This window comes from Ursus arctos, chromosome X, assembly GCF_023065955.2.
Source record: "Ursus arctos isolate Adak ecotype North America chromosome X, UrsArc2.0, whole genome shotgun sequence".
Classification (NCBI taxonomy): domain Eukaryota; kingdom Metazoa; phylum Chordata; class Mammalia; order Carnivora; family Ursidae; genus Ursus; species Ursus arctos.
The window spans coordinates 61,810,843-61,832,853 of NC_079873.1; the positions used below are offsets into that span (position 1 = coordinate 61,810,843).

The following is a 22,011-nucleotide window of genomic DNA, read 5'->3' on the forward strand; positions in this document are numbered from 1 at the left end:
TTATTATTGAAAAAGTAACAGAGTAAAATCCCCCTCCCAAAAGAAACCAGTTATCAGTTTGCTGATGTCTGTATCCTTCCAGAAATAGACTATGAGTGTAAAATGGTTTACATGTATATATGTGTATCTATATAGACATCCATCTGTCTGTCTATATCTATCAATCAGTGGAAGCGTATGTCCACTGAGAAAAGAAGAAGAACTAAAATAGAACAAAAGCATTTATTTGGGGTCTCAGAATTACAATTCAGGAAGCACAGATTTATGTAGCAGCCCAAACTGTGTTCCCTTAAGGAACAAAAGTCACTGGTTTTTAAAGACAAAGAGAAATGCTTGTATACATTGTTTACAAAGAATTTTGATTGGTATTGGTGGCAGAAAACTAATTTTGGCTCAACATGATTGCTAAGGCTGTCACTAAGCAAAAGTCTGTTAATATAGTAAGTTGCAGATGTTTGTGCAGAGTCTTGGAACATTTGTGGTTTGGCCCAGTTCAGAAGTTCATGGTTCTACCAGGTGATAGCATGTATAAGGCCCACCTCCTTAATGGCCTCCTGGCTCCATTTTAAAGCCCCTTGACATGAGGACTCCATTTTCTTTCACCTTTCACATATACTGTATATATTATCTGTACCTTGCTTTTCTCACTTAGTAAGTATATCTTAGAGATTGTTCCATATCAGCATACAGAGATGAATTTTTTTTATTTCTATTTGGAACTTTCTTCATTTCCTAACTTTTCCTATGGCAAATGATAGAGCATTGAACATTCTGTTTTTCAAACATTGTATTAGAGTAAAGCAGGATTTTGCTTAATATAATTCCTAGATAATAATCATCCATCCATGAAGATGTAGAGTCAGTTTTTCAAGAGGGTTAGGTTTCTGATTTAGTTGAGCATTATCCCAAATTTCAAAAAAAGGTCAAATTCAATATAAAAATCTAGCAGTGGAGGAATGGCACGGACAGCAAGTTTCACTATTTCCTTTGTATAATTTTGTATTTAAATATTTCATAATACATAACCATGCATTCGTTGTATAATTTTTTAACAAAATGATAATATATTAGCAATGAAAATTTTGCCAGTGCACTCAGTTTACAGATAGTTTAGTGTATGAAAAATAATGCTACAACTTAAAAAAAACTAATAAAATCTCTGCATCTTTTTCATTTTAAGATATTTGGTTTTTTATTTTTTTTCATAAAATAGAAACTTTAATCAATTTTAACAAATGTATCACACCGAATGTAATACATTAAGCAATATAATAGGGGACACTATAAAGGAAGAGTTTTATGGAAATCTGTACTGTCTCTTCAATATTCTTTTTTCCCCAGTGTTTATTTAAATTCTGGTTAGTTAACAGTGTGTTATTAGTTTCAGGTGTACAATATAGTGATTCAACACTTCCATACAACACTTGGTGGTAATCCATCAACTATTTAACCCATCCCCCCACCCACCTCCCCTCTGGTAACCATTTCTTTGTTCTCCGTAGTTAAGAGTCTGTTTTTTGGTTTGCCCCCCTCTTCCCCCCCCTTTGCTCACTTGTTTTGTTTCTTAAATTCTACATATGAGTGAAATCATATGGTATTTATCTTTCTTGGACTTATTTCATTTAGCATAATACTCTCTAGCTCCATCCATATTGTTGTAAATGGCAAGATTTCATTCCTTTTTATGGCTGAGTGGTATTCCATAGTTCCATATCTTCTTTATCCATTCATCAGTCAGTGGACACTTGGGCTGTTTCCATAATTTAGCTAGTGCAGTTAATGGTGCTGTAAGCATCGGGGTACTTGTATCCCTTTGAATTAGTATTTTTGTATTGTTTGGGTAAATACTTAGTAGTGGAATTGCTGGGTCATAGGGTAGTTCTATTTTTAACTTTTTGAGAAACCTCCATACTGTTGTCCAGAGTGGCTTCACCAGTTTGCATTCCCACCAGCAGTGCAAGAGGGTTCCCCCTTCTCTGCATCCTTGCCAACAATTCTTGTTTCTTGTGTTGTTGATTTTATCCATTCTTACAAGGGTAAGGTGCTATCTCATTGTAGTTTTGATTTGCATTTCCCTGATGATCACTGATTTTGAGCATCTTTTCATGTGTCTGTTGGCCATCTGTATGTCTTCTTTGGAAAAATGTCTGTTCATGTCTTCTGCCCATTTTTTTAAAAGATTTTATTTATTCATTTGACAGAGAGAGACAGCCAGTGAGAGAGGGAACACAGGCAGGGGGAGTGGGAGAGGAAGAAGCAGGCTCCAAGGGGAGAAGCCCAATGTGGGGCTCGATCCCAGGACTCCAGGATCACGACCTGAGCCAAAGGCAGACGCTTAACGACTGAGCCACCCAGGCGCCCCTTTCTGCCCATTTTTTATTTGGATTTTTTTTGGTGTTGAATTTGATAAGTTTTTTTTATATATTTTGGATCCTAATGCTTTATTGAATGTGTTATTTGCAAATATCTTCTCCCATTCAGTAGGTTGCCTTTCTGTTTGGTTGATGGTTTGTTTCCTTTGCTGTGTAAAAGCTTTTCATTCTGGTGTAGTCCCAGTAGTTTATTTTTGTTTTTGTTTCCCTTGCCTTAGAAGACATATCTAGAAAAATGTTGCGATGGATGATGTCAGAGAAATTACTGCCTGTGTTCTTTTCTAGGATTCTTATGGTTTCAAGTCGCACACTTAGGTCTTTAATCCATTTTGAGTTTATTTCTGTGTATGGTGTTATAAAGTGGTCCAGTTTCATTCTTTTACATGTAGTCCAGTTTTCCTAGCACCATTTATTGAAGAGACTGTCTCTTTCTCATCTTATATTCTTGCCTCCTTTGTCATAGACTAATTGATCATAGAAGCATAGGTTTATTTCTGGGTTTTTTAAAATTCTGTTCCATTGATCTATGTGTCTCTTTTTTTTGCCAGTACCATACAGTTTATATTAATGGCTTTTAATGTTCAGTATCCTATATCGAAGCATCCAAGTAGAATGTTACTTGATTAATATATGTATATTATTTTTTCAACAAAGGATAATAGAATTTATATTGTAAAATATGTAATCTATATCAGGTTCCTCCTATGTATTTTAAATAGTTTTTAGTTGAGTCAAAACTATTTGTGGTTGGCGAATCAAACATATTAGAAATTCAAGATAACTGATGAATCATTTCATTTTTCTGACTTCAGTCTGTATAAAATTACAGAATCCTTTCAAGCTCTGAAAAACCTCTGATTACCTTTATGTTGAGTTGTTATGAAAATGTAAGAAAGTGAGCTTTAAACCAGTCTTTTAGGAAAATGAAGCCCTTTAAGTTAGGGTGATTTGTCCAAGGTTCTAGCTTTCATCCTACTTGAAAGCAAATTATGTAGAAATTGCATGCAGATAAAGTATACTGTGCTTGAATTTCATGTTTTAGGCATTTCAGTAGATAAAGAATAGCATACTCATTAAAATAATGGATTGTTATAATTTCTGTGGACATTTAGCACCCTCTACGCCACTATTAATGCTGTTGAGGCCACAGAATATGTTTCTTTTCTTTTCTTCTGTTCCACTCCTGCCTTCATCTAAATACAGTGAATAGTATTCCACCTTGAGTCCTTCCTACGAGTCACATTCATAATTTGTAGACTAGTATATGTTTATTTTTAGAGGAACTATTGATTTAATAGAAAAACAGTTCTTATGAAAATAGAAATAACAGCATTGGTTCTTCTTTTAATTTTATTTTATTTAAATTCAGTTAGCCAACATATAGAACATCCTTAGTTTCAGATGTAGAGTTCAGTAATTCATCAGTTGCATGCAACGGCCAGTGTTCATTACATCAGGTGCCCTCCTTAATGCCCATCACCCAGTTACCCTATGCCCCCAACCCCCCTTGCCATCCAGCAACCCTCAGTTTCTTTCCCATAGTTAAGAGTCTCCTATGGTTTGTCTCCCTCTCTGATTTCTTCCCATTCCGTTTTTCCCTCCTTTCCCCTGTGATCCTCTGCATTGTTTCTATATTCTTTATTTTAAAGATTTTATTTATTTATTTGAGAGAGAGAGGGAGAGAGAGCAAGCACAAGTAGGGGGAAGGGGCAGAGGGAGAGGCAGACTTCCCGCTGGGCTGTGAGCCCAACACGGGGCTCTGTCCCAGGACCCTGAGATCGTGACCTGAGCTGAAAGCAGAGGCTTAACTGAGCCACTCAGGTGCCCCTGTTTCTTATATTCTTTATATGAGTGAAACCATATGATAATTTTCTCTGATTGACTTATTTTGCTCAGCATAGTATCCTCCAGTTCCATCCATGTCGATGTAAATGGTAATATTTCATCCTTTCTGATGGCTAAGTAATATTCTATTATATATATGGGCCACATCTTTATCCATTCATCCGTTGATAGACATCTCAGCTCTTTCCACAGCGTGGCTATTGTGGACATTGATGCTATAAACATTGGGGTGCAGGTGCCCCTTCAGATCACTACATTTGTATCTTTGGGGTAAATGCCTAGTAGTGCAATTAACAATACTGGTTCTTAATAAAAGATTGAGAGAAAAAGACGAGCTGTTGAAACTTTGGAACAATTTGGTAAATAAGTGGAGGTGGTTTTCATTGGCAGGGAAAATGTGAAAGAGTTAAGCCGTCCCAGAATCGTACTGCTACCAGGAATTCCCAGGTTTACAGAGTCAGTGCTTGTTTTGCTCACCATTGTATCCGTAGCGGCTAGCACAGTGCCAGGCACACAATAGACACTCAGTAAATATTTGTCAAATAAATAAATGTTATTTTAGTTTCCTGCTCAAGGATGTGGTATCCAGAACAGTATTGTGATAATCACTGTATGAATTTCCTCTTAAAAGAAACAAAGGTAGTGCTTGTTTTTGTTTCCTTTGAGACTTTGGGCTTGAAAAGTCTCTTTGATATCTAACTCTCTAGATATCCTTAGATGTCTAACATTCAGAGGAAAAGTTGAGTGATGTTACCCCAAAGGGGAACATTTTTGTTTGTGGTAAGTGTGGTTGGCCAGCTTTAAAACACACAAATAAAAGTTATTAAATGAGTAAGTGTTTTTAGTCTATAGCATGAAAACAACATAGGGTAATATAACTTTTGTGTGTAGTATTTTAAATACGTAGTTTCTGTGTCTCCTTATGCCTTTTATAATTAGAAGATAGGTTAATGCAGTAGAAATTATAGTAAACCATCTAGTGAGAAAGTGATTTTTGATTGTTGGTGGGAATGCAAGTTGGTACAGCCACTCTGGAAAACAGTGTGGAGGTCCCTTAAAAAGTTAAAAATTGAGCTACCCTATGACCCAGCCATTGCACTACTGGGTATTTACCCCAAAGATACAGACGTAGTGAAGAGAAGGGCCATATGCACCCCAATGTTCATAGCAGCATTGTCCACAATAGCTAAATTGTGGAAGGAGCCAAGATGCCCTTCAACAGATGACTGGATTAAGAAGATGTGGTCCATATATACCATGGAATATTACTCAGCCATCAAAAAGAACGATTTCACAACATTTGCAGCAACATGGATGGAACTGGAGGAGATAATGCTAAGTGAAATAAGTCAAGCAGAGAAAGACAATTATATGGTTTCACTCATTTATGGAACATAAAAAGTAGGAAGATCGGTAGGAGAAGAAAGGGAAGAATGAAGTGGGGGGGGAGGTAAACAGAACGGGGAATGAAGCATGAGAGACTATGGACTCTGGGAAACAAACTGAGGGCTTCAGAGGGGAGGGGGGTGGGGGAATGGGATAGGCTGGTGATGGGTATTAAGGAGGGCGCGTATTGCATGGTGCACTGGGTGTTATATGCAAGTAATGAATCATGGAACATTGCATCAAAAACTAGGGATGTACTGTATGGTGACTAACATAACATAATAAAAAGTTATTATAAAAAAATTTAAAAAATAAAGTTAGTTTTAAGAACAGTTTCTCATTGGGTATGTTGGTAAATTAGCATTTTTGGGGAGGTGGAAATTAGCTCAAAACCAGATCTTTTAAAAAAGATACCATATACAGTGTTTTTAAACATAAGAGAAAGGAAATTTCCACCTTCTCAAAACAGTTTCGTACTTTATCATAAAAAAGTATAGTAGTACCTGGAGCAGTACTGTCCAATGCAATGTACTGCAATGATGTAAATGTTCTATAGATCCCCAGTACCGTATGGCAGCCACTTAGCCACAGTGGCCATTGAACACTTGAAATGTAGCTAATGCAACTAACCGAATTTTTTATCTTAATTTTTTTTGTTTAAAGCAATTATCATATAGCAAAATTGACTTGTTTTTGGTATACAGGTCTATGATTTCTTTTTTTTTCAGTTTGGTGAATATTTTTTTAAAAGATTTTATTTATTTAACAGAGAGAGAGACAGCCAGTGAGAGAGGGAACACAAGCAGGGGGAGTGGGAGAGGAAGAAGCAGGCTCCCAGCAGAGGAGCCTGATGTAGGGCTTGATCCCAGAACTCTGGGGTCATGCCCTGAGCCGAAGACAGACGCTTAACACCTGAGCCACCCAGGCGCCCCTAGTTTGGTGAATTTTAACACATGTATAGATTCATTTAACTACCACCACAACCAGGACACTCTAGTCCCATCATGCCAAAATCTCTCCTGTGCTGCCCCTTTATAGTCACCCCTTTCCCACCCATCATCTGTTCTCCATCTTCCTCTTTAGTTTAAATGTTTAAATTTTTTAACTCTTTAAAGATATTTATTTATTTATTTGAGAAAGAGAGAGCAAAGGTGGGAAGGGCCAGAGGGCCCACTGTCCCTCTGCCTGCTGCTCCCCATTCTTATGCTTGTGCTCTCTCTGTGTGTGTGTGTCAAATAAATAAATAAAATCTTTAAAAAAATAAAAAAAATCTCTTTAGAGATAAAAAACACAAAAGCCTTCATTTTATAGTGACTGTATTTATATTGCATCTCTTTGAAAAGTGTATGCCTGAACTACATGTGGTTTGGCTATACTGTGGCTTATTCATAAAAAGTGTTATGTGGCATATTCCAAGACAAAATTTAAATTATTTTCCCACTTCTGTTTTGGATCACTTATGCTAGTAATCTCTTCCATAACTAAGAGCAAGCTGACCAACTAGAATTATCAGTCTTAGAATCTTTTTTGTTTCATGGGCGCATTTTAAGATTCCACCAAATACCTAGCCCTTGATTACCAAGCTAAAGGAAGAAATAAAAATATTAAGTTCATTAAAATAAGTGAAAGATTAAACTATATAACTATTGTAGACAGTTTAAAGTGAGATTTCCTACTCTTAATTACTTTTTTAAGTAGACTCCACACCCAGTATGGAACCTAATGCAGGGCCTCAACTCACGACCCTGAGATCAAGACCCGAGCCAAAATCAAGAGTCAGGCACTTAACTGACTGAACCGCCCAGGTGCCTTGATTCTTAAGTACTTTTAATTATGTTTTGGGGTTGCTTTTCTTTATGGAACAGAGATTTTCATCAGAAATCCATAATAATAATAATGGCCATATTTTTAAAAAGATTTTACTTATTTGTCAGAGAGAGAGTGCACAAGCAGGGGGAGTGGCAGGCAGAGGGAGAAGCAGGCTCCCAGCTGAGCAAGGAGCCCCATGCAGGACTCGATCCCAGGACCCTGGGATCATGACCTGAGCTGAAGGCGGAAGCTTAACAGACTGAGCCACCCAGGCGTCCCAATAATGCCCATATTTTTACTGCCTTTAGAACATTAGTACCCTATTGCCTCTCCAAATCAGTGGTTCTGAAACAGTTTATTCTTTCTTTTCCCTCCACTCCAACCTCTTAACTTCCTCCAGTTTTCCTCCTCTCTCTCTGATAATAGTTAATGGCAACACCATCTATACATTGGCCCAAACCATAAACATATATGTCGTTGTAATCCTCTCCTTTATTCTCTATAATCTCCTTACTAGTTCTTGCCCTCCCACATGTATGTTGGAACTGGCCTTTTTTCTTTACCCCCAGCGTTCATTCCTTAATTCAGATCTTCTCTGTACCACTATTGCAATTGCAATAGTCTCCAAACCGATCTTCCATCCTGTGTCACTCCATTCCACCACACATGTCTCCAAAACGATTCTTCTCTAAAATGCTAATACAATCATGTTATTCCCCTGCTTAACTTCTCTATAGCCCCCTATTACCAACAGGATAAATTGCAAACCATTATTGGCATAAAAGGGGCCCCATAATAAATCAGTTGCCCAATTCTCTTGCTTGTGATCTTTATCTCCTTTATCCATTTGTCTGGAATTCCTGTCTCATGTGTCCTTGCTGATTTGTGTTTGTCCTTTTACATTAAGGTATTATCTCCCCTAAGAAGCCTTTTCTGACCCATATTCCCAGGGATGAATACATGTCTGTTTTCTGTATTTTTCTGTTCTAGTATATGCTCCCTGTGACTGTGTCATGCTCAGCTTTGTGTCTCAAGAATCCTGGCTCCTGGCACATATAATAGGTGCTCAATAAATATTAGTTGTTCAGTGTTTACCTTTAACTCACTGCTGCAAAGAACTGCTTTCCTATCTATTTACTCATACGATCCGTATAACAACCCTAGATTATAGGGCATATTTCCCCATTTTTCAGATGGTAGAATTAATGAGTGTGACTGACTAATAAGCAGAGAATTTTCAGTAGAACACAAATCTTCTGACTCTCAGCCCAGTAATTGTGTGTTTGTGCATATGTGTTTGTGTGTGTGACCACATCAATAATTTTTGTAAGGTGTCAGCCAAAGATACGCATGTACTCATGGTAGTAGTTAAATTATATACAGTAACTGAGGTTTAGGAAGCCAATCATTGTTTTTATCATTGAATCAGGTGAAACAATAAATATATCCTTATTTTGAATAAAAATAATACTAGGCTGTAGTAGCTTAGAAGGTTATAGGAATATATGCTACAAAACCCTACGATACTACCTTTAATCATAAACTAGCATGCTTGTATCTTTTTTTCCAAACAAAGTTATCTTCATTGAACATTTTAAATTTTAAACTTCATATCACTTTTTATTTTCTGCAGCTGATCCTGTTTCCTTTATTATCTTTTGAATCGGTAGAGTGTGAAGTATTGGCATAATTAGTGAGAGGAGGTGGTAAAGAAGAGTTGTTTGTACTCTGTTGTGAAATTCTAGGGTGTGTTTGTCTATGTGTATGTTTCAAATGCCTAATCAGTATTTGAATCACATACACCTACATATAACTTTATCATTCCTGTAAGTACAGAAGACATTTTCTGTTTCTTTCTGAAGAGAATAGTAAAGATGAGAACTAGTAGGGAAACTCAATTTGATTGAATTATTTGTTCCATTCTTCTTGAATGTGATACGATGATTGTTCATTTTTAAGTCCTAGGTCATGAAATTTAATTAAACTGACTTTTGAACTTCTCTTCCAAAAGGTTTCACTGGAAGAAAAAAATGCAACTATTATTTATGACCCTAAACTACAGACTCCAAAGACCCTACTGGAAGCTATTGAGGACATGGGCTTTGATGCTATTCTCCACAATCCTAATCCTTTCCCTGTTTTAACTGATACTGTGTTTCTGACTGTTGCTGCTTCACTGGCTGTGCCATGGGACCATATCCAAAACACATTGCTCAAGACCAAGGGTGTGACAGACATTAAAATTTCCCCTCAGCAAAGAACTGTAGTGGTGACAGTAATTCCTTCTATAGTGAATGCCAATCAGATAATAGAGCTGCTTCCAGATCTCAGTTTAGATACTGGAACTCTGGAGAAAAAGTCAGGAACTTGTGAAGAATACAGTATGGCTCAAGCAGGTGAAGTCATGCTGAAGATGAAAGTAGAAGGCATGACCTGCCATTCATGCACCAGCACCATTGAAGGAAAAATTGGGAAGCTGCAAGGTGTTCAGCGAATTAAAGGTAATATATCTTGTGTTATTTGTTGGATTGTTTCATGAGCTTAGTCTTCTGTTTTGGTCGTTGAGGTTTTTGCTTTCTTCTTAAGCATGGGTTTTGAATCCACTGGACTAGAATACTTACTGTTTCATTGCAGTTTGGGGTACAGTGCGCATATACCCAGGGTTAAAGTGGGTAAAATGAATGATTATAATTAAAAGTTACATGAGTCTTAAGCAAGCAGAAAAGGTAGCAGGAGTGGCAGTTCATGGAGTCCCGGGTTTTTAATGCAACATGCCTGGGGTCCTCTCCACCTCTAACATATTTCTGTTCAGGCGTGTGGAAACTGGGAGACCATAGATATAGTGGTCATATTTTTTTAGCTTTTTTCCAGTCTGTGTCAGTAACATTTTCTGAAAAGAACTGAATTAGCTTAAGAAAGGATAATGACAACAAAGAGAAACAATTATGTGTGGTATTGATTTGGTCTACAGAATGTTTTCTGAAGTAGCCCAGAAATAACTGATATAATATTTCTCTTTTTATTAACTAGTTTCCCTGGACAACCAAGAAGCTACTATTGTTTATCAACCTCATCTTATCACAGCAGAGGAAATAAAAAGGCAGATTGAAGCTGTGGGCTTTCCAGCATTCATCAAGAAACAGCCCAAGTACCTCAAATTGGGAGCTATTGATATAGAACGCCTAAAGAATACACCAGTCAAATCCTCAGAAGGATCACAGCAAAGGAGTCCATCATACACCAGTGATTCAACAGTCACTTTCGTTATAGATGGCATGCATTGTAAATCATGTGTGTTAAACATTGAAAGTGCTTTATCTACACTCCAATATGTAAGCAGCATAGTAGTTTCCTTAGAGAATAGATCTGCCATAGTGAAGTACAATGCAAACTCAGTCACTCCAGAAACCCTGAGAAAAGCGATAGAGGCCGTGTCACCAGGGCAATATAGAGTTAGTATTTCAAGTGAAGCTGAGAGCACCTCAAACTCTCCCTCCAGCTCATCTCTTCAAAAGATTCCTTTGAACATAGCTAGCCATCCTCTGACTCAAGAAACTGTGATAAACATTTATGGAATGACTTGTAATTCTTGTGTTCAGTCTATTGAGGGTGTTATATCAAAAAAGGCAGGTGTAAAATCCATACGAGTCTCTCTTGCAAATGGCAATGGGACTGTTGAGTATGATCCTCTACTAACCACTCCAGAAACCTTGAGAGAAGCAATAGAAGACATGGGATTTGATGCTGCCTTGTCAGGTAATTATCACTTTTTTCTCAGATTCCCCTAATGTTTTTTATTTCTTATTTTGAATGCTGTGGCTTTCATCAATAATAAATGAGTAATAGGCACTGCAATTCCAGTTTTTGAAAGTAAGTCCTATAGAAGTAGTCAGCGATGTATACAAAGATGCTTGCAAGGATGTTTGCATAATTATCTGCAATATTTCAAAACTAGAAACATTAAATCATGATACATCAATATGATGAAATGCTATAGAGCCAAAATAAATTACAGTACTAAAGATACTTAATGCCACAGGAAAGTGTCTGTGATATCTTGTTAAATGAAAAAATAAAAGCTAAAAATCTGTATATTCAGCATGATCAAAATATTATAAACACGTGTATAAGGATTTATATCATGTATATGTTGTTTACATATATGAGTGAATAAAATTCCTGGCAGGACATGAACTAAAATTTTAACAGTGGTTATTATATGAGTGGTGGGGTAAAGGTGATATTTATTTCCATTGTGCTTGCCTATGTGTTTTGTTTTTTTGTGACAAGGATGTATGTGCGTGTATAATGGGAGAAGCAAATGCTAGTTTGTAAAGAAAAAAGGTAGAAATAAATAATAGAATTTTAACTGTAGCTTTAAAGGTAGACGTTCAAATGAAACTGACTCTAGAACTGCCCCAAAGTCTGACAGTTTCCTGACAGCTCTTACCTTGAACTGAAACCAAAATTGAATATTCAATGAATTTGCCTATGGGAACTTGTTATTTTGAACTAGAATTGAACCTAGCCTTGAATTAAACTGGAAATGTCCTGATGAAATTTCTTGCTGTAAGTAAAAGAGAGAAATTGTATAACTAATTTCCAGACAATGTTATTAACTTTTGCTATTCTGATCAGAAAGAAGGATATCAAATAGCTATATTCTTTTTTTGAGCTCACTAAAACTGAGAAGCATAAAAAATTAAACACATGCTCAAATTATTGCAGTAGTTAAATGTCAGTGGAAGAGGACCCAGAGACATAATAAATATTCTTAATTTTCATGCTCATGACAAATGGCAGGAATTATAGAAATCTCACTTTTTTTTAAATTATATTATGTTAGTTACCATACAGTACATCCCTGGTTTCTGATGTAAAGTTCGATGATTCATTAGTTGCGTATAACACCCAGTGCACCATGCAATACATGCCTTCCTTACTACCCATCACCGGCCTATCCCATTCCCCCACCCCCCTCCCCTCTGAAGCCCTCAGTTGGTTTCTCACTTTTTAATGTGAAGATGTAGTTTGCATACCATAAAATTCACCCTTTTATTTTTTTAATTAAAAAAATATTTTCTTTTATTTTTTAAAGTTTTTATTTTTTCAGTTTTTTAAAGCTAATATTAATTTATTATATGCCACCCCAAGGATGGCAAATGTAAGACTTCTGTGGGGCCATCTCTCACATCAGTTGTAGCTCTGTTTCTTTTTTTTATGTTCAGTTAGCCAATACATAGTACATCATTAGTTTTTGATGTAGTGTTCAACGATTCATCAGTTGCATATAACACCCAGTGCTCATCACAACACATGCCCTCCTTAATACCCATCAGCCGGTTACCCCATCCTCCCACCCCCCTCCCTTCTGAAAACCTCAGTTTGGTTCCCAGAGTCCAGAGTCTCTCATGGTTTGTCTCCCTCTCTGATTTCTTCCTGTTCAGTTTTCCCTCCCTTCCCCTGTGGTCCTCTGTGCTATTCCTTCCGTTCCACAAATGAGTGAAACCGTATGATAATTGTTTTTCTCTGCTTGACTTATTTCACTTAGCATAATCCCCTCCAGTTCCATCCATGTCGATGCAAATGGTAGGTATTCATCCTTTCTGTTGGCTGAGTAGTATTCCATTGTATATATGAACCACATCTTCTTTATTCATTCATCTGTTGAAGGACATCTCGGCTCCTTGCACAGTTTGGCTATTGTGGACATTGCTGCTATGAAAACTCACCCTTTTAAAGTATACAATCCAGTGGTTCTTAGTATATTCAGAGTTTTGCAGCCATTACTGCTATCTAATTTTATAACATTTTCATTACCCCTAAAAGAAACCCTGTACCCATTAGCAGTCACGCCTCATTTCCCTTCCGTCTCCCTCAGTTCCTGTTATTTACTGTTCTATTTTTTGTCTTTATGAATGTGACAACTCTAGGTTCCATATAAGTGGAATCATAGAATATTTGTCCTTTTGTGTCTAACTTTTTTCATTTAATATATTGTTTTCAAGGTACGTAAGTGTTCATCTGTGTTTGTAACATGTATCAGTATTTCACTTCTTTTTATTTCTAAATAGTATTCCATTGTGTATATACATATATACACCTAATTTTGTTTCTCCATCCATCAGTTCATGAAAATTTGGGTTGTTTCCACTTCTTGGCTTTTATGAATAATGCCGCTATGAACATTAGGGTATGAGTTTATACATGAATGTATGTTTTTATTTCTCCTGGGTATATACCTAGGAGTGTAATTTCTGGGTCATAGGGTGAATATGTTTAACTTTTTCAGGAATTGCCATATGTTTCCAAAGTGGCTGAACCACTTTACATTGCCACCTAGAATTCTCACTTTAATAAAGAAAATCTCAAAAGACCAAAATTCTTGTGTTCAAAAAAAGAGATACATAATTCCTTTTTAGAAAATTCATACAGGATACTGAAATGTTAAAGAGCCTCCAGTACTAAAAGTCTGAACAAAGTATGGGAAATCCATAGTTGCAAAAGGAAATAACTATGAAACAAGAAGAAAAATTTTAATTGAAATATTAAAGTGAAACTGTATCAGATAAAAAATGAATAAAATTGTTATCAGCAAAATTTAGTTGTATCTATCATTCCTTACAATTTTTAATACTTTATTCATTTATTTATTTAGAGAGCACGAGCAGGGGGAGGGGCAGAAGGAGAGGGAGAGAGAGAATCTTAAGCAGGCTCCACGCCCAGCATGGAGCCTGACGTGGGGCTCAATCTCATGACCCTGAGATCATGACGTGAGCCAAAATTAAGAGTCGGACACTTAACCAACTGAGCCACCCAGGCACCCCCATTGCTTATAATTTTTAAAATTTTCAAAATGACAGTATTTGAAACTGTTTCACATTTTGCTATCTCATAATGTTGAGTTAATATTCAGTTTCTATTAAATTAAAATACTTCGGCATACATAATGCGTTATGGACACCACATAATTTAGTTTACGTTAATATCAGTCAGACAAGTTACTTACACTGTGATATTCCTATGCTTCTTAAATATAGGAACTCAAATCCTATCAGCTTATACCACATATAGTATGAAAGTGAAATACTTTTTAAAAATCGAATCTGGTATCTGGTATTATTGTAAGCAAGAACCTCGCAGACTTTCAGATTGGACCCCCCTCATTGGAATTTATCCTATTCATTAGGGTCTGTATTTTTGCAGCTTAAATTATGGTTCACAGATCAGCAGTAGCATCACCATCACTGGGAGCTTTTTAGAACTAGACTGTCTGACCTACTGCATACCCATTAAATAAAAATCTACATTTTAATTTTAATAAGCTCTTTAGGTAATTCATATGCACATTAAAGTTTGAGAAGCACTGGTATAAATAATTTGCTGCAGTGACCTCTATAAATAAACTCTTTGAATTAAATCTATATGAACATTGTTTATTTAATGCAATGATAATGTAATATTAAATAATATAATTTAAAATGACATTTAAGAATTTTTATATCACAGATGTGAGCAGGGTAAAAGTAACTTTCCAACTATCTCACATGGCTTCAAAGATGGATTTGAGCAATAGGAGAAATTTTGGTCAGACTAGTAAGAGTACTTAATAGTCTAGTACCATGTCTATCATCTACCTAGTTCTCAGGATCCATGAACGCAACATGTTCAGTAACTTTTAACAACGGCTTTTACCTTCACCAACTATTGTCAAGGGCCCCAGGAATTGATTGTTCGACAAATAATTACCAGGAGCGTGTTAGGTGCCCTACATCTGTTAGGGGTCATAACAAACACATTAATGGCCATGATGAATAGGTAAAAAAAACCTTGGCACAGTGAACGTCACTAAAAGAATTGATAGGGTTGTGGCTACAATGACCCATATTATTGGGATAGAAGGTTGATATCAAATGATCGCATTCTATATTTCTGCTAGAGATCATTCAGAGTTTGAGATGCCATCAGAATGGTGGCTGCCCATTTTCTGAATCTCAGTGTCAGTGCTGATCCTGGCCTCACAACCTATCACTATAACTCCTTCCCAGACAGAGAGGGGCTGACATGATTTGTCTTTATGAAGTACTAATCCTGGGTAGGCTGTAAAAGTTAAAGGAGATAGAGATATATGAGGTGCTTTTTCTCTTCATTGATGAATTCTTTTTTAAATTTTATTTTTTTTAATTTTATTTCCGGTGTAGTTAACATACAGTTTTACATTAGTTTCAGGTGTACAATATAGTGATTCGACACTTCCTTACACCACCCAGTACTCATCACAAGTGCACTCCTTAATCCCCATCACCTATTTAACCCATCCTCCAAACTCTTCCTCTGGCAACCATCTGTTTATCCTCTATAATTAAGAATCTCTTTGTTAATTTGTTTCTCTCTTTTTTGTCCCTTTGTTCATTTGTTTTGTTCTTAAATTCCACGTATGAGTGAACTCATATGGTGTTTGTCTTTCTCTGACTTATTTCCCTTATTGTCTAGCTCTATCTGTGTCATTGCGAATGGCAAGATTTCATTTTTTATGGCTAAATAATATTCCACTGTGTGTGTGTGTGTGTGTGTGTGTGTGTGTGTGTGTGTGTAAGTATATATATGCACTACACTTTCTCTATCCATTCATCAATCGATGGACAATTGGGCTGCTTCCATAATTTGGCTATTGTAAATAATGCTGCTGTAAAAATTGGGGTGAATGTATCCCTTTGAATTAGTGTTTTTGTAACCTTTGGGTAAATACCCAGTAGTGTGATTGCCAGATCAGAGGGTAGTTCTATTTTTAACTTTTTGAAGACCCTCCATAATATTTTCCACAGTGACTGCACCAGTTTGCATTCCCACCAATAGTGGGCGAGGGTCCCTTTTCCTCCACCTCCTTGCCAAAACTTGCTGTTTCTTGAGTTTTTGATTTTAGCCATCCTGACAGGTATGAGGTGATATCTCATTGTAGTTTTGATTTGTATTTCCCTGAGGATCACTAATGTTGAGCATCTTTTTGTCTGTTGGCCATCTCTGTCTTTGCAGAAATGTTTGTTCAGGTCTTCTGCCCATTTTTAAATTGGATTATTTGGTTTTTGGTTGTTGAATTTGATGAGTTCTTTATATATTTTGGATCCTAACCCTTTGTTGGATATGTCATTTGCAAATATCTCCTCCAATTCAATAGGTTGCCTTTTAGTTTTGTTGGTTCTTTCGCTGTGCAGAAGCTTTTTATTTTGATTTAGTCCCAATAGTTTATTGTTCTTTTGTTTCCCTTGCCTCAGGAGGCATATCTAGAAAAAAGTTGCTATGACCGTGTCAAAGAAGTTACTGTGTTCTTTTGTAGGATTGTGATGCTTTCCTGTCTCACATTTAGGTCTTTAATCCATTTTGAATTTATTTTTGTTCATGGTGTAGGAAAGTGGTCTAGTTTCATTCTTCTGCATGTGGCTGTCTAGTTTTCCCAACACCATTTGTTGAAGAGACTGTATTTTTTCCATTAGGATATTCTTTCCTGCTTTGTTGAAGATGAGTTGACCATGGAGTTGAGGGTACATTTCTGGGGTCTCTATTCTGTTCCATTGATCTGTGGTGTCTTTTTTTGGAGAATTACAGACCAATATCCCTGATGAACATGGATGTAAAAATTTCATTGCATATTCTAGCTGCCTTTGTCAAAGATTATTTGACCATATAATTGTGGGCTTATTTCTGGGCTTTCTATTTCATTCTATTGATCTATGTGTCTGTTTTTGTTCTAGTACTATACTATTTTGATTACTACAGCTTTGTAATATAACTTGATGTCTGGTATTGCGATACCTCCAGTTTTCTTTTTCTTTTTCAAGATTACTTTGGCTATTCAGGGTTTTTTGTGGTTCTATACAAATTTTAGGATTGTTTGTTTTAGTGCTGTGGAAAATGCTATTGTTATTTCAGTAGGGATTGCATTAAATATGTAGATTGCTTATATTAAATGTGTAATATAGATGTTTTAATATTATTTGTTCTTCCAATCCATGAGCATGCAATATCTTTCCATTTCTTTGTGTTTTCTTCGGTTTCTTTCATCAATGTTTTATAGCTTTCAGAGTATGGGTCTTTTACCTATTTAGTTAAGTTTATTCCTAGCTATTTTACTATTTTTGATGCAATTGTAAATGGAATTGCTTTTTCTTTTTCTGCTGCTTCATTATTGGTGTATAGAAATGCAACAGATTTCTGCACCTTGATTTTGTATCCTGTGACCTTACTGAATTCATTTATCAGTTCTAGTAGTTTTTTGGTGGACTCTAGGGTTTTCTATATAGTATCATGTCATCTGCAAACAGTGAAAGTTTTATTTCTTCCTTGCCATTTGAATGTCTTTTATTTCTTTTTGTTGTCTGATTGCTGTGGCTAAGACTTTCAGTACTTGAATAAAAGTGGTGAGAACAGACATCCTTGTCTTGTTCCTGATCTTAGGGGGAAACCTCTGTTTTCACCATAGAGTATGATGTTAGCTGTGGGTTTTTTCATATAAAGCATTTATTACGTTGGGGTATGTTCCCTCTAAGACCTACTTTTTTGAGGGTTTTTATAATTAATGGATGTTGTAATTTGTCATGCTTTTTCTGCACCTATTGAAATTATCATATGGGTTTTTTCCTTTTTTTGTTGTTGATGTGATGTATCACGTTGATTGATTTACAAATACTGCGCCATCCTTGAATGGGAGGTACTTTTTATCATGAACGTCAATCTCATCATTCTCTTAAAAAGATATATAACATATGAAGTTAAGTCTTCAGTAACCAGTTAAGGAAAAAAATACTTAAAATCTTTTCCTTTTTTTGTAACTTTTTCTATTTTTAATTTCAAACTTCTAGAAAAGCTACAAGAGTAATACAAAGAATTCCTGTTTACCAATTTCTCTCAGATTCCCTCATTTTAAATATTTTACCACATTTGTTTTATCATACTCTCTGTTGACAGACACACACCCACACACAGATCACACACACTAACTTTTTCTGAATCATTTGAGAGTATGTTCCAGAAATGATGTTTTTAATTCTTTTTAATCCATTTTCTGATTATTTATTCTTCATATTACTTCAGACACTGAACCCACCAATTTTGAGGATGATATCGGAAACCCTTTCTTTAAAAATCTGGAATCTTTTCTGATTGTTGCCTCAAGTGCAGGGAAGTCAACCTTCCTTCCTTTTGAATTCACTTAAGCATAGGTAGTGTTGCTACAGCCTATAGAAAATCTAATTGAAGAAAAGTAGTCATTTAATTCAGTGTGGCTTTTTTTTTTTTTTTAAAGATTTTATTTATTTATTCGACAGGATAGAGACAGCCAGCGAGAGAGGGAACACAAGCAGGGGGAGTGGGAGAGGAAGAAGCAGGCTCATATAGCAGAGGAACCTGATGTGGGGCTCGATCCCACAACGCTGGGATCACGCCCTGAGCCGAAGGCAGACGCTTAACCGCTGTGCCACCCAGGCGCCCCCATTCAGTGTGGCTTTTTAACACCTGCACTGCTTCTGTGGAAGATGGAAGCTTTTGCTCTTCTAGTTGCCACACTCACTGGGGTAAAGGGCGCGATTTTATGGATCTTTGTTGAGAGGTCATGCCAAGGTAGCTAAAAGGGACTACCTCCACGACTTATTTTAATTTAGCACTGTACTTCCAGAGTGTGAAAATTGCAGATTGTATTATGGGTTATCTCTGGTACCTGAAATAACTGAATACTGGCAAAGGACCTAAAGTAAGTAGCAGTATAAACTTTTTTCAGTGTCTAAGTTCAAAATTAAGTCCTAATAATAATTATGAGAGAATGAAGTAAGCTCCTGGATGGATTTAAATAATGTATTTTTTCAAAGCCACAGCTATTTCCTTTGGGCAAATGAGCTTCCAATAATAGTAGTATTTGGTAAATTTTACCATGTTTTCTAAATAATGCTCTCATAATCTGAATGAATAAGTATAGTTTTCTAAATTGATTTTCTTAAGATCAGAGATGGACTAATTTTGGAATTGGGAGTATCTAGTCAATAGTGATCAAAGTGTCTTTTGCTGTAACCCAGACAGACTGTAGTGCCATCACCTGGAAGAGTGGTGGAAATGCAGAATCTCAGGGCCCATCTAAAAGTCCTGAACCAGAATCTGCATTTTAACAAAATCTCCCAGGTTGTTGTATGTGCATTAAAATTTAAGAGCTATTACACTGATTTGGGAAGTCTAGATCATTATTTATGAGTTAAATGGTTGGGCTTTTGTTAAAGTTTCTGCAAAAGATGCCCTCTTTAGCATCCTGAAAACCAGCTCTGATGCAGGGATTCCTCTGTGGGTTAGCCAAATAGACCTGAATGAGTTTTTTTGCCCAAGGGGAAGAAAGAACAAGTTAGGTGCCTGAAAATTTCCACATCACTTCTTTTCCTCCTTATCTCTGCAGGGGAGTGTAAAATCTTTAGCTTTGCAAGTGCATGGATGTGCTAGAGAGGATAACTTCTCCCTTCTTGGAGGTGATTAATACTGCAGTGGATAAACTAAAACAGAATGGCAGTTTTTTCTGAGACTGCAGGGGAACTTCTGGATTGTAGGAGCTCCCCATTGTTCCATAGTGCATAAACATTCTCTGGAGAGATTTTCCAAATATTCCTTTTCTTTTATGTTATTTTATATATTTTTAGAGCATGTGCCCATGTGCACGTGACAGGGGGGAGGGGTAGAGGTAGAAGTGGAAAGAAAATCTTAGGCAGGCTCCATGCCCAGCATGGAGCCTGACTTGGGGCTCAATCTCACGACCCTGAGATCATGACCTGAGCCAAAATCAAGAGTCGGACCCTTAACTGACTGAGCCGCCCAGGCACCCCCCCCAAATAGTCCTTTGCACAGAACAAAGATTACTGCTGGCTTACTCCTTGTCTTTTCTTCTGTTGTCCACAAAGACATTTTAATGTAAAAAAGTACTATATATTAGTGTTTAAAATTCAAACAATACAGAAGTGCCTATAGAGAAAATGTGTTCATCTGTCTGTCTTTCTCTTCCTGCCTTAACCTCATTCCTCAGAGATAGCCACCATTAATATCTTGACTTTCTTATAAGTGGTCTCATATATACATATACACAATTTTTAAAATTTATATATATATATATTAGATTTTGAGAGAGTGCACACGAGAGAGAGTGAGAGAGAGACAGAGAGCCCAAGTGGTGGGGGTGGGGCGAAGGGAGAGGAAGAAGCAAGCTCCCCACTGAGCAGAGAGTCCTACGTGGGGCTCAATCCCAGGACCCCAGGAGCATGACCTGAGCCTAAGGCAGACACTTACCCGACTGAACCACCCAGGCACTCCTACACGAAACATTTTTAAATGATATCATACTGCAATGCTGTTTTATAAATTGCTTTTTGTTCTCCTTACTATATCATGAATTGGTTTAATGCCAGTACGCAAATCATTAACATGATGATAAAAATTCATTATAAAAACATGAGCTATCTATCCATCAACAAACTACTCTCTACCTGGGGTTTGCAATAGAGAAAATAGCTAGAAGAACTTGGTACAACCAAAGTTTTGTTTACTCAGTTAGTTCAGATTTTCCAGAGAACTGGGATGGGCAGTATTGAAAATTGAAGTCACTTTCTAGAAAGTGTAAAAAGCAGTGCTGAGAGATCTAGGTCCATGCTGGTTTTAAAGGAATGAATTAACAGTGCCTGGAGGTGTGGATTGTGATGAATGACGAGGATGCAGCTGAGGAATACCTCAAATGAAAAGAATCTTTCCCTGTCCACCAGATACAAATGAGCCATTGGTAATAATAGCTCAGACCTCATCGGAAATGCCGCTTTTGACCTCAACTAATGAATTTTATACTAAAATGATGACACCAATTCACGATGTGGAGGCAAAGACTTCATCTAAGTGTTACATACAGGTCACTGGTATGACTTGTGCTTCCTGTGTAGCAAACATTGAACGGAATTTAAGACGAGAAGAAGGTGAGACACTCTTGGAGCCTGTTATTTTGTGTATTGATTTGAGTACTCTGTCTTTTTTGTCCTCTTAGGTGTTTTATAACCATTTTTGTGGTTCTTGCCAAGGCCTTGTGAAGTCTTGCATATGAGTGATGTGCAGGACGACCTTGACTTTCTGACAGCCAATTTTTCTGTTTTGTTCCCTTAGTTCCCAAGTTCCTATCTTGTTTACCTCACGGTCACATTTTAATATCAATGAAATTTGTAGAAAAATAGCAGAAGGTAATATATGAAGTTACTATTCTCTATGGACCTTGGTTGCAATGGATTTTAGGAAACACACAAACTTTCTGATAAAGCTGTGCTTAAAACTAATGACCGCAGTTCCTAAGTTTCATTATTGCTGTACCTGGACCAAGAACTAGACCAAAACCAAGTTTGTTTAGAATTCTATTATTCTCTTCCAACAGTTTCATCGCTGATCTTTGCTTGCAGTAAAAATGTTAAAAAGTTACTCAATATTGTGTATAAATGTTAACTCTAGGTTATAAAATCATAGAAAATTTATAGCATACTTTTTTATTCAGTTATACTCAAATGTTTTACCTTATAAGTTTGCGTTCATATTAATAGACTTCATA

The 22,011-nt window shown here is 36.5% G+C and overlaps 1 protein-coding gene across 2 annotated transcripts in view; it reads left to right on the forward strand.

Moving 5' to 3' along the window:
- Nucleotides 1-22,011, forward strand: part of ATP7A (ATPase copper transporting alpha) — a 145,939-nt gene that overhangs the window by 77,973 nt on the left and 45,955 nt on the right. For both annotated transcript variants that reach the window (XM_057312681.1, XM_026480122.4), the window contains 3 exons: nt 9,424-9,913; nt 10,443-11,168; nt 21,191-21,394. In XM_057312681.1, the coding sequence (XP_057168664.1) occupies nt 9,508-9,913; nt 10,443-11,168; nt 21,191-21,394 (1,336 nt within the window). In that variant the 5' untranslated portion in view covers nt 9,424-9,507. The remainder of the gene's footprint in view (nt 1-9,423; nt 9,914-10,442; nt 11,169-21,190; nt 21,395-22,011) is intronic.